This window comes from Mustela lutreola, chromosome 2 (genome assembly GCF_030435805.1).
Source record: "Mustela lutreola isolate mMusLut2 chromosome 2, mMusLut2.pri, whole genome shotgun sequence".
Taxonomy (NCBI): Eukaryota; Metazoa; Chordata; class Mammalia; order Carnivora; family Mustelidae; genus Mustela; species Mustela lutreola.
The window spans coordinates 121,581,674-121,595,282 of NC_081291.1; the positions used below are offsets into that span (position 1 = coordinate 121,581,674).

At 37.8% G+C, this 13,609-nt stretch overlaps 1 protein-coding gene across 7 annotated transcripts in view; it reads left to right on the forward strand.

The window, feature by feature from the left end:
• Positions 1–13,609, forward strand: part of PEX5L (peroxisomal biogenesis factor 5 like) — a 227,471-nt gene that overhangs the window by 57,484 nt on the left and 156,378 nt on the right. For 3 of the 7 annotated variants that reach the window (XM_059163396.1, XM_059163393.1, XM_059163395.1), the window contains exon 2: positions 1,024–1,095. The exons of the other annotated variants lie outside the window; for them this stretch is intronic. In XM_059163396.1, the coding sequence (XP_059019379.1) occupies positions 1,024–1,095 (72 nt within the window). The remainder of the gene's footprint in view (positions 1–1,023; positions 1,096–13,609) is intronic. 7 annotated transcript variants of the gene reach the window in all.

A 13,609-nucleotide genomic window follows, 5' to 3' on the forward strand; every position in this document is an offset into this window, starting at 1 on the left:
ATCCTAATATGGCATAATAGATGCAAAAAAATTCTTCTTACTTCCCTTAATTCTCCTCGATGTATTTAATACCTAAAGCAAGGATTGTTTTTTGTTTTTGTTTTAATAATAACCTTGGATTACAGCTAACTATGTAGTGAATTTTATTTTCCTTTTCTTACTGGTCCTCTACAGAGGTGCTATGATTTCTGAAATTATGAAGAAGGAATCTGTCATTTCTGGTATTCCTATCAGCCAGCGCATTAGGAGAAAGAAAGACTCAGACGTATTATCTTTCTCCTGTAGCACAATGGTGAAATGGTTAAAATGATCTATGACCTTTCCTAACTTTACAGTTTTTGCTATGGGGAAGGTAGCTGAGGTTTGGTCATGGGGATGGGAAATAAAAGACAAAATGCAATGAAGTGCTTTTTTTTTTTTTTAAATGGTCTGTATTCTTCCAATTTTTCAAACTACCTAATTTTGAAAATTATTTTACTCATCTTTTAAAAGTTATTTGAATTAGTTTTTCCAGTGTTAGTTTTCATCATTTATAAGCAAATGTAGAAAATCTGAAGATTCATTATCTGAGTTGCATAATGCTTGTCTTATTCTTTAAAATATAAAAGGGATTAAAATAAACATTTACTAGTTGAAGTCTTAAGCATACTGTAACTACTAAGTGCAGTTTCAGTCTTTAAGGAAAATGGGCTGGGACCCTTAAGGGAATTGTTTATCTATCTCAAAGTATTAAAGAATCTGTTTTGAAACTACAGAATTGAAAAAAAAACCATAATATTCAGAACAGCATTAAAGGTATAATTTGAATGGGAGGAGCTAAGCAGAAATACTTGATGAGTTAATTATAAGCCCGCAATTTAACAACAAAACATTTGCTGTTGTCCGTGAGAGACTGACATGAAGAATGATATATTATGACTAGTGAATAAGGTTAAGACTTTTATCTTGAAAAAGAATTAAGTGGGAGTTAACCTTATTAATGGAGAGAAACTAAATGATCATTTAAAATTATTCTTTCACAAGAAAAGTAAAGAAAAAGGATATGGAAAACTAAGCAGTGATGAAGACCTCGAAATAATTGTTGATCAAAAGCAGGTAAGTGAATGCTTACGTACATTTTCTGCTGTTGCACTGTAGATCTTTGACAGCCGAAGCCCTTTGAGTGTTCAGCCCTGCACTTGTGGCTGTGTTAGCCTGTCTGGCAGAGGCGTACATAACGAGATAGATTTTGAGAGCTGCTAAGCCTCCCCAAATGATCCCTCTGATCCACTGACTTGTGCATGCTGTCAACACGCATGTTCTGTATATAAGAACGATGAAAATTAAGCAGAACTAGATAATAGAACTTTTGGAAAATTACATTCCCCAGTGGAAAATGAATCAATACAATGATAATTTGTTTAGGAAAAAAAAAATTTAAACAAGAATCAGAACATACGTTATTTTGAAAGTGAGAAAGCTAACGTTAGTGTAAAACAATGAGTATGCTTTAAGGGGAGGGGGTAAAAGACTAAAAGAAAAAACTGGGAAGCTGGAAACATATGTATTGCCCAATTTATCAGAATATCGGCAATAAATTTAGAGATTATTTACAAAATATAAAAAGAAAAAGCTACTTAATGTTCTTCAATACTGCCTGTAATTTGAGAAACAGCTAGCTTGGATTTTATATGGGTCCATAAGGTGGAATGAAAACTGCTTAATAGACCATAAACAATGATATCAGGTAATGGAAAGTATCCAACTAATGCCACTGAATTGGCATTGGCTCTTAACGTCTTTGTTAATTATCAAGGAGACAACTGCACATCTATTTAATGTGTACCCGAGTCTGAGGGTGATGTAAGCTCAGATGGAGACTGAGAAATAATTCAAAGGAGTCTGCGTAGATGAAGAGGTTAGAAAGAAAGCAATCAGCAAGTTACAGGAAAGCAGGTGGAATTTAGACAATCTCGTAATCGTTTGTTTTGCATCGTGACGATTGCATTAAAGGAGCCATTGTGTATATTTCTGAAAAAAAGAAAAATAACCATCAGAAGAGAGCGATCAGAAGAAGTTGAGTTGGAGACTTGCTTCTCAGGTCTGAAATACTGAGGTAACTGAAGCGGTCTTCTGGGGGAAACTCACCAAACAAAGCATCTCTCCAGAGGTACAAAACAGGTTGATCTTACAGTATCCACTCAAATTGTCTTTGAATTCTTTTTTCTTGCCTTATCTTCACTCGCCTGCTCCTGAGTGAACTGGGGGGCAGGGGGCAGAGGTTGGCGAGGAATTTGGCCCTGTATTTCTACTTAGTGCCAATTGTCAGTTTAGTTAATAAGATCAGAGGAGCTGGAACTGGAGCACTCTGCTGGCCTTTTAGCTATCATTTTAACTATGCCATATTAATTACTTAGAGCACAAGATCCTATCTCTAGCCTGGCATTCTCACTGAAGGATGGGAGCCACCCAGTGAATGAACTAGTAAAATACAATTGAGTATATTATGAGAACACACATACCTATCCATTTCTCTATTAAAATGAAAAGTTATTTTTTAAATTTTTTCCTTAATCATGTAGAAGTTAAACATTTACTCTTTTTTGTACTTTCTTAGTATCATCCTACCCTCAACGGTTGCTTGTTTTGTTTTGTTTTTTCTAAAGCTTTTCTGTTTGTTATAACTAAATTTGGGGTTACAGAATACCATAAAAGTATACACTGAGATCTTTGGAGTGGAAAGCCCAAGAGAGTCATTTCTATTGTCTCATGGTAGCTTTCACAACATTTATGTTGTTGTCCCCAAACACATTTTATTAACTGTTAAGAGAACCAACTTTCCTTCTGTTGCAGAAAATAAGGCTTTTCTTACCTGGATCAAAGGTGGGAGGATTTGACTCGCCCAGTCATCATTTGCCTCTGTAGTTCATCATGTTTCCCCCAGTGCCACGGCACCAGTTGGCATCAGTTGGCAGTGACCCAGCTTTGCTGAGTCATTCATGTCAAAACACGTTTTAAAAGACGAATCATTATGAATATGAGTTGGCTTTCATGTTTGCTGTTGGCAGTAAGACTAGTCCTTCCTTTGGGGGAAGCTTTACTTGCTGATGATGTTGTGAGCAAATCCTAGGTTGAAACAATGACAGTGTTGATACCTCAAAGTAAAATATTTAGGATAACACTCTAACTAGTCTTGATAATACTACAAAAAATCCTTTCTATGCTTCAGAGAGCATCATTAAAATTGTGTTGTGTTTATGTGTGTAAAACCCATTCATTTACTATTGCCTAGTTTCATAGATATTATATATTTGGGGAGGAATCTTTATGTTCGATTTATTCTTTCCATGTCTTTTTAGAAACATGGTAGATGTTTGTTAGTCAATCTTCATATAATTGCAAATAGCTTTTTCAGTAAGTGCTGCCAAAAGAAAATCTAAAGAAGATAGATAAAATAGTGCTGTGCTGTGCTGGGCAGAAGTCTACTAATTTCATTAAATCGGTCATCCAGAAACTGTTGCACTCCAATGCTGTGCAAGCTATATGCTGTTTTATCCATCGCGTGATTTGCAAGACATGTATTTCCACAGAAAGTTGAGAATTTTGCTTACGTAAGCAGATTAATATCAGAAGCAGCACAGAGTATGTCGATTTTGTTCTCCCTGCCGCTCCATTCAATGGGGTAAAAGGTGATTTCTATGTTATTTCTACATGAGAAAAAGTGATTTTGGAAATATGTAAGGTTTTATCTTAAAAGGCAATACTGTGCTTCTCTCTGTGTCAAATGTTATTGGCAAAATTGATTTACAATTTGTATGAAAATATTCTAGAGAATTCATAGATTCATGCTAAAGTCCTAAAATTACTGGTGTCATGTATAACAACACATACACACACACACAGAGTAATTTAAATATAGGCATATGACATTGGCATTGGAATCCATATTTTCCACCAGAAATCCCTAGAGTTTTCAAACTTCGAGCATAGGAAAGCTATCAAAGGAAACATTAGATTAAAATTTTAATGCCTCTATGCCCTATTTTACATAAATATATATATTTCATTATTTATGTTATATAATTATACAATATTATATATAATTATCACAAATATATATAATTAATAAGTTATGTGTTAGGCTTTCCAAAATAAATATTAAAAGAGAAATTCTAAGTATATTTCAGATCATTTTTATTATTCATTAAAATGTTTTTTCTTGATTGGAGGGTGTAGATCTTGTTTAGGAATAGATTTCATGTACAAATTCATTTCCTTTTGAAGCTTTCTGAGATTTTAGGGACGGGAGTAGGCAAGTAAATGGTCAAGGGCCTTGAGTAAGGGTTTAAAAATATTTTCTACTTAAAATAATAAGTTCATTCTATTTTAAATTACTATTTTTAATTAGAATAGAGTCAGCTTGGTTCAAGGTTTATGATACACTGGACCAAGATGACTTTTCTTCTAAAATGTTTTCAAATTCCAGTTAACTTCAAGGATGTATGTAACAAAGGGTAACACAAAGTTATGGACTATCATAATTATATGAATGATATGCTCATAGGTTCAAACATTTCAAAAGTGGTTTTCAGAGTATGTCATGAATCCAGTTGATTATAGGACTCAGAGTTGCAGCTGCATATCCTTCGGTGCATTAAGGTGGGGAGGTGTCAAATATCAGCCAGTTACAAGGGGAACAAGTGTACAGAGACCAAAGCATTGGTTCTCAAATTCTAGCAGCCTCAGAATCCCCTGGAGGGCTTGTTAGAACATGGGTTTTGGGGCAGGAAGAGGGCCACCCCTAGAATTTCTGATTCTGTAGGTCAGGGGTAGGTCACAAGAATTTGCATTTCTAAGTCCTTAGCTCCCACTGCTGGTCCCAGACCATACTTTGAGAACCACTGGGTCAAAGGAAAAAATTATTATAGTTCTGAAGGGAAAAAAATATACATGACGTGATAAATTCTATATTCTTCAACTAAGCATTACCTGGAAATCTAAAAACTAGAATTCATAGATGTACAACAAAATGATGCTGAAAACAAGAAAACCATAGCCATTTATACCCAGAGGTGCCTTTCAAGACCCAGATTTGTAGTTTGACTAAATTCTACCCCACACCCTTGTGACCTTGAATTGGTCTGAGGGGTTTCTTTTTGTAAAATAATATCCTGCTCCTGCCATTTCCCAGAGTTTCTCTGAGAAGATAAATCTGTAAAAGTGCTTTAGAAACTGTAAATCATTATGCCATTTTTAATTAGCAAGTCATAACAACTGTATTAGTCTGTTTCACCCACCATATGAACTGTCATAGCCTGGATGGCTTAAACAACAGACATTTCTCGTTGTTCTGGAGGCTGGGAAGTCCAAGATCAAGGTGCTGGTATGGCCAGTTTCTAAAGAAAGATCTCTTCTGGGTTTATAGATAGCCATCTTCTCACTGTGTTTTCATATGACAAGGAGAAAAGCTCTGGCATCTCTTCCTCTTATCGGGGCTCTACCCTTACTGATTCACTTAACCTTTACCATCTTCTCACATGCCCTGTCTCCAAATACAGTCACACTGGGTGTGGAGGCTTCAATATATGAATTTGTGGGGAAGGGAGACAAACATTCAGTCCCTACTACCCCACAACCCCAATTTAGCAAAGAGCAATATTGAGATCTAGAAAGGTGAATCGAGTTGCCCTGAGTCCTGGTTAGGTACAGAAAGAACCCTGGAAGCCAACCTTCCCTCCTGACGTTCAGTCCAATGCTCTTTCTATAACTACACATAGCTCCCACAGTTGCCCATTACTGGTCATCCCATAGGTGAGTCTTAAGCAGTTTTGCTCTGGTGTTCTAAGTATATAAAATAACTATATACTGGAAGCATCATCATTGACTTATATTTATTTATTGAATCTCCACAGGGATAACCTTTTCCATAAACACTCCTTAACTATTTACTTCCCTCTTGGCCCCATGGCTCTGACAGAAGAGAAATGCCTTCAAAGTAAATGTATACAGAATTAGAGCTAAAAGGTTGTTAACATCCAGTCCCTCTTCCCTTCCCTACAAAGCTTCCTCAGGGAGGAGACATGAAAAGCACCATGGAGAGAAACAACACATACCTTTCTTAGCCTAAAACCTGTCTGAGAGTGTCCTTTTAAATTTATAGAAACCTGAGCAGAAGGCAATGGAAACTAGAATTTCTGTGATTTTTCTTGAAAGAAAAAAAGAAGCAAAGTATAACCACCTCCTTGTGTTTTCAATAACACAGAAGCATCTGAATGGGATTGTGATTCTCTTGTAGTGGCCATTGTCCGAATGAATCCTGAAGAGGAAGGTACAGGCCATCATGGAATAAAAATGGAAGAAGGAGAAAAACGATGAGCGGGGGGCCAGATACCTGACTTCCCTCTGGTATTAACAGAGAGTGTGATCATATCCCCATCAAAGCAGCAGACATGAGTCTTAGACTCATAACTAGTAAAGTGATGGGGATGTTATGTGTCACTGCGTTATACTCAGCACCATCTGGCCAGTGCTTTCTTTGCCATATCAATATGGTGACTTAAATTTAAAGATAATTCAGATCCTTTTTACCTCTGAGAATATTTATAAAGCACGAGACCCTGTCTCTTGGTGTCATGTGTAATATTCTCCTGGAGTACCTTCTTGGTGACTGTATTAGTCAGCAAGAACAGAAACCCCTTAGAGTTGCAGAGAAAAGACCGTCCGGTGAGCCTGGAGATTCTGAATACTCTGGATACTCTGAGACACTGAATGGACGAGGCAGGTGTGGTTGTCCTCGCTCCTCTCAGAGCAGACATGGGGGTCCTTAGTATGTTCCCTAGGCAAGATTGATAGATGAGGAACGGTTCGACGAAAATAAGACATGTTTATTTGTGATGAGAGAGACTGAAGCCATTCAAATGTGCTATGTATCTGAAATCAACATTGTAGTAAACAAAGAGTCTCTGCTGTGGTCCAATCAATGCTATCTCGGCTGCAAAGCCATTGATCATCATAAATATTGCACAAGGAAGGGGGCAAGTTTTTCCACTAGGTTAAATAGAAAAATTACTGGAATATAAGCATGATCACCCTGTGTTTTATTGCTAAATATTTCCTTATTTTTTCAAGAAATAAAAAAAAAATAGTTCTGAGTTACTCGTAATTTGGCAGGAGTGAGGGAAGCACGATAATGGGAAATAGCTTTATCTTTTCCTTGTAAACTCACGATGGTGAATTTTTTTGTGTTTGTTTAAGTTCGTGCATTTCAATTCAGTAGTACCAATTCCAAGCCTCACTTCTGACTTCTGAAAAGCAAAAAGAGTAGACCTAATAGCTTCATTTCAAAGGCTTCTGACGTGTTACAGAGATGTGAAGATAGAACGGCAGAAGGTCTAGACAGTCACTACTTACAGAGCGACCCAGAGACAAGCAAGAGAGACCTGAAGTAGGTGGTGTCACCCTACTTTGTAGTCTCCACTTTGCCACTTACGAAGCAGAAGACACTAGAGTGAGCAATTTCCGTTCTCTGAGTTGCCATTTCTTCATCTAGAAAATGGAATGACACCATCTGGCTCAGATATCTGTCATGAGGTTCAAATGGGGTGCCCCTCTGGAGAGCCTTGTCCGGGTCATCGCTGCCTGTTCTCGTGTTCTCCCCACCGGCACCTCCTGCTTCCCAAATGTCCGGCTGCTTGTTGCACCGCATGTTCACTTTGCTTTTTCCTGCTGCATTGCTAGTATTCTGCATGCCTTCTGGAAGATGCCATTGAGGTAATTGATTTAGTGTGTTTTCAGCAGTGCTGGCTCCTCGGCCACTGCAAGCATTGGACGTTAGATATAACAGTGTCCTTAAACGGTGGTAAAAGCAAGTCTTTCACAGATAGGAATCTGAATAAAATCTGAATAAACTGGTATGGTCACATGATAGTGTTATTACCTTAGGAAAATTAACCAGCCTCTCTGAAACTGATATTTCCTTCTATTCAGGACTTTTACCACCTTTTCTTGCCCTCTTTCCTTGCATCTCAGTGAGTACCAGCTTAGCCGAATAGCATGCACCAGCTTTCCTCGACCAGTCCATCTTCCCCAGTTTTCTAAATAATCATGAAAAATCACAGGGGTCGATTGAAAACTATAATCACCAAGAGAGAGACCCTAAATTACCACCTCAAGTTCAACAAATATGCATGTACCACATATCTTTATTTTAAAGTATTGATGTACAGCCTATGTTCATTACATGTGACATGAGATAAAAAAAAAATTCAAGTTGGAAAAATACCAATGTTATTTTCAAATTGCCCCCCTTTTTTTTTCTTTTGACTCTAATGGGAAAAAGTGCTGGTAGCATGTTTAGTCAGTGAGAAAATAAATGCAAAATTGAAATGACATGAGCTGAAATGCTGAGTGTAAAAATGATGTGATATATGAAAATAGTGGCCAGAGATGGTAATATTTAAAAGAGGACTCGGCTGTTTGGAATACAACTTGAAAAGAAACCATTCAGCCTTTCACTGTGGAAGATTTGCTGTGCTTTTACGGGCTTGTTTCTGGTTTTGTTTTGGTTTTCTGGTGGTGTTTCTGGTGGTATTTTAAGTAGGTTCATCTGATCCCTGGGAGAATGACGAACATCAGAGCTGTTAGGAACTTCAGAAAATCGAATCCTGTGGCTTTCAGACTATGTTCTGCAGGACTGGTTCTGGACATTGTGAATTGGGGAGGGGAGGGTGACACTGTCTATGATGAGGCACTGCCCCTTAGAGAGGAAATCAGCTGCTAGGTGTACAGACAGGCTTTGTTCAATGAAAGGGTGCTGCTGCTAAGAAATTTAATTATATTGGTCTCATTCCATCAAAATAAGTTAAATGAGTTTCAGAGTAGGGAGGTAGCTTGACTATGTCACCAGGTTATTTTATATCATAGGAAATATTAGAAGTCAGGTGTGAAGCCCCTAGTCTTGGGGTCATTCATCTATTCCTATAACTGCATTTCTAAATTAAGCTGCTATCCTTTCTTCTATATTCCCTCCTGCTGGTCAGCTAAATATATCAGGCAAGCCAGAAAAATCACTCAAGAGGTGTGTATTTCAAGTGCACAGCTTAATCTGTTACATTTATCTGATAGATTTTTGTGAAAGGATGTTTATCCGAGATGCTTCCTACCTCACAAAGAGGCTCCTACAACTTTGTGACAACTTCCTAGTATGAATCGGTGTACAAAAGTGGAATTTGTATCTCCTAAAACATTCCTAACTAGATTAGCAAAATGTTTCTTGCATGCTGCAGCAGGCAGTTTCTTGAGGTCCGGAGTGGTCTCCTCCACCTGAATCAGTTTATCATCCCCCTTTCAGTTAGCTGTGAGGATTGTGCCCATGTCCATGGTTCTCCACCTAACTTCGAAGTCCATCCCCTTTGAAATGTGCAGCCAGCATTTGGCCCAGCGAACCCCACAGGTAAACTCACTGATTACTGGGTACACCAGCGGCTATTGGCATAAGGGGTTGGAACACCAGTTGTGGGTGGAAATATCTATACTGCAATGATTTATATTACATATTCAAAATCTGATAAATAAAGATAACAAAGGAACAGACAGACCAGACCCAAATAATTTTTTTTTCTTATTTCAAAAACTTAAAATAGCCGAGAGAGTGAAGAGCTTAACTTTCTCTTACTCCCCTTCTGACTTTGGATCCAGGTGCCTATGCTCTGCCATTGCCCCAAGCTCGTCATTTCTGTACTTGTGCTTTTGTTTCTCTCCCATCCAGGCCTTCCAGTACCCTGTCTCGTCCTTTCTGCTCAGCCCCACTCTCAGATTCCTGCCTCTGGAATGTGTCTCTTATTCTGACGCTGCATTTATAAGCTTTGACAGAAACGCAGTTCTTGCATACCTGCCTTTTTTTTTTTTTTTAATGCTCCACTGCTTCCTTCCCTCTCTCCAAAACAACTCTGCAATTCTGTCATTTCCATTTTAAGTCATTAATTTTTCACATGGTCTACCCCCATCATAGTGAGTACCACTTCCTTCCTATCTCATGATTCTAGGAAAAACACATGCGTACACAAATGATCATTCAATACAATTGTTATTTATTCTTCACCATCGTATTTTTTTTTTTTTGGCCAAATGATCTCATTCTTGAAATATATGAATAAGTGACTTATTAAAGAAATGGTGAGAGAATGTACCATCTCGGCTTTGTGTTGAATGTTCTGAATAGAAAAAAACATTCATTCATCACTTTTTTTCTGACCAAATTATCTCATTTGTATAATTTGTGAATAATTAATGAATTCCTGTTGTAGAAAAACACTAAGCATGGAGGTCATTTTCTTCCCGTCAAAGGCTGTCCAACTGTCACTTCCCTAGACTCTCGACTTCTATTTTTAAACTTAAACATGACCCCAAAATTGATGCATTAATTTTTGTGAATTATGGGAATTGTTTCTGAAAAATAATTACTGAGTGATGGTGCATCAGCTGATGGATTTTTTTTAATCAAGTTGTTTAGTACAGAATAAAACAAACTGATGCCCATGAACAGCCTTACTCTTCAATTTTATGCTAAAGAAGGAAAAGTTTAGAAACTTTGCTTTTATAAAAAATAAAAAAAGAAAGAAAGGAGAAAGAAAGCATTTGTTTTTCACTAACAGGATGAACAATTTTATCCTTCACCCAAACTCCAAGGAACTTGATTTAAAATCATCTCTCTGTGGGTCTATGAACCACAGTAACCATATAAGATAGGTCCCATGGACTCCAGTGCGGTTTGGCTTAGTGCAGCCTATAGGTGGTAGGCACCCAAGACTGGGGAGAACAGTTGCTTCTCACTATCTCCCAAGTAATTAATGCAAACTCTTCAGTTGGACTTCCAGGCCATACTTGGTTCAGTCCCTGACTACTCTGTTATCCTCATTCAGGGACATCTCCACTCCACATCCCATTCATACTGAACAACTTGAAGCACCCCAAATGCATTATGTTCTTCCCTTTTTGCCTCTGCCCTGCATATGTGTATATGTATAGAATCAGTATCACAAATCTTCTGATATGTCTCACAAGAGTGAAAGGATCTAGATTTGGGGGAAGGCGGCCTCCTCATGGTTCTGATTGAGGCTTTCCCCTCAATCAGAAAAGCATAAGGTTTTTTTTTGGCTCTGTAGATAAGGACTTCTGAAGTCCTAGAAATGTTGGGGTGGGGATAAAAGAGGGAAAAAAATGAAAAACAAAAGTAAAGCCTGTTCCTGGAGAGAAGAGGGAGCAAATGGAGAAACAGAAAAACCTCAGAATCTTTTGTTTATAGAAATTTGGCATCTAAACAATTTTGCTATGTATTTTCTGGGGCTTTGTTTTAGGGGAAAATGTTTAATTGTGTTTAGTACATTTCTACCTTTTGTGGTTCTGAAAAATTGGGGGCTTGATTCCACCCTCTTCCCAAGGTCCCTTCCCCTTGTGTGATAGGCAGGGGAGCAGAACAGAGCCAGCTCAGGGGATGTTGGCCACATTTACCTTTCAGTACTCATGGGACACAATTAAACACAGAAACATATGTTTAAAATTTGGTTCTAGGATAAACTTTATAAGCAAAATTACATTGTCTTATTTTTCTCTACTATGAGGTAACTTGATAACTTCTGGAAGAAGATATAAGGGATGCTGCTTTAAAATATATACATATTTCAGTGGAAATGATCTAACCTTTTAGTTCACTCATTTATTTTACAGAGACTTCCTGGTGGTTTATTTCTAGCTAGGTGTTTGCCAGATGCTGGGACGCAGAGGTGACATAAACATCCCCATGGCCGTTAAGAAGCCAACAGTATAGTGTGGACCTTCTGTCAGTAGGCATTTACGGTGCCAGTTCTGAGCTGAGCTGGAACCGAGTACTTCCAGGGACCATTTGGTCTAAGATGTGCATTATTTCCCTAGTCATGGTCCTGAAAGAGTTCCAGAGTTTTCCTAGCATTCAGTATATTCCCAGGACAGGACTTGGGATTTAGGAACAATGGCCAAAGTCGTTTTTTGGAGCTGAGCTACTCAAAGAGAGGTTCACAGATGAGCAGTATCAGCATCACGTGGAACTTGTTAAAAATTTATATTCTAAGTCCCAGACTGAATCAGCATTTCTGAGAGTGGGACCTAGAAATCCTTAGCTTTAACAAGCTTTCCAGGGGATTTCTATGCACACTGTAGTTTGAGAAGCACTGTTTTAGACTATTTGAATTGTGGGGTCAAGAAAAGGTCAGTTATGATTTTAGTAGAAATATTAAACTTTCATTTCCTAACCTTACTATTAAGGTTAGTAGTAGAAACGTTAAACTTTCATTTCCTAACTTCCTAAGAAAGGAAATTAAGACAAATATCTTCGTCCTTTATCTGAATGTCCCTAATATTTCAAATATTCTCTCCTAGCCTCATTTATTTAAGTGAATCTACACAGTAATCAATCCTGTGACCGAGGTTGTTTCAAAAAGGAAGTATAAATGCTGGAAACCAAGAGATATATCTTAATAACCTGATCTTTGTCTTAAGTATTTCTAATTTTAGACCACTTTTATTAAAAGATTAATAATAAACACTTATGTATCATTTACTATGTACTACATCCTATTGTAAACACTTTGTATATATATGTATATATACTCATTTAATCCTTTAATCCTTCCAACAACTCCATGATGTAGGTACTATTATCCCCATTTCAGAACTTCAGCACACTAAAGCATAGGGAGTTCTACATGGGTCTGCTGCATTGCACAACCTCAAGGAGATACACTGTGTGTGGCACTACATGTAGCCCTGGGTCCAAGGAGTTTATCACTATCTTTCCTTCATGCTCTCTCGATTGTTTAGGGAAACAGTAGCTAGATAGACTAGTAACAATGCTATCTTGTCTGTGCTAGGAAAAATAATGTAACATGGTGGAATCTGAGAAAGCCTTTCTATTGGTAAAGGAAAGATGTATGTCTTAAAGAAAAGCATAAATAAATTAAGATGTATACATTGGAAAAGAAATATTCTCCCCTCAAAAAGAAAAAAAAGAAGCATTCTTGAGCGTATATATATATATATATGTGCATGACTGAGAGAGAGAGAATGTGTGAATACATAGCTATAAACACACATATCCAAAAGCAAATCCATAAAAAAGGAAAGTTGCCCAGTCCTAGAAGAAATGCTTACCTCTGGAGCCACTGGCCACTGCACTGTGCTGAATGATGGGGCCAGGTACCAATCACTCTTATAAGAGAACCAGTAAAAGGCACATACTGCATTTGGGTTGCTATATGTGTTTCAAGTCCTCACTTCTGAAGTGCTTCTCATGGTCAGTTAAATCCTTATTTTGTGCCTAGAGTTACCTCTCTGCTCCCCACTTTTGAAAAATTCCATGCCCAAACCAAAACCAGAAAATTTGTCACTTTAGCATTTGTTGAATAACTTTCTGTTATGAGAGTAGATTGCTGTGCTCTGAAAATGTCACTCCAGCAGCTGTCCTACAGGGGCTGACCTTTCTTCTTGGGCTGAAGTCCCTGGGGAACTGTTCAGTAGAGCTAGTTTACCCAAGTTGCTGGCAGATCTCCAATTTCTTTGCATGCCCATTTGGAAAAGTGGTGTGAGGATTGATAGTCTG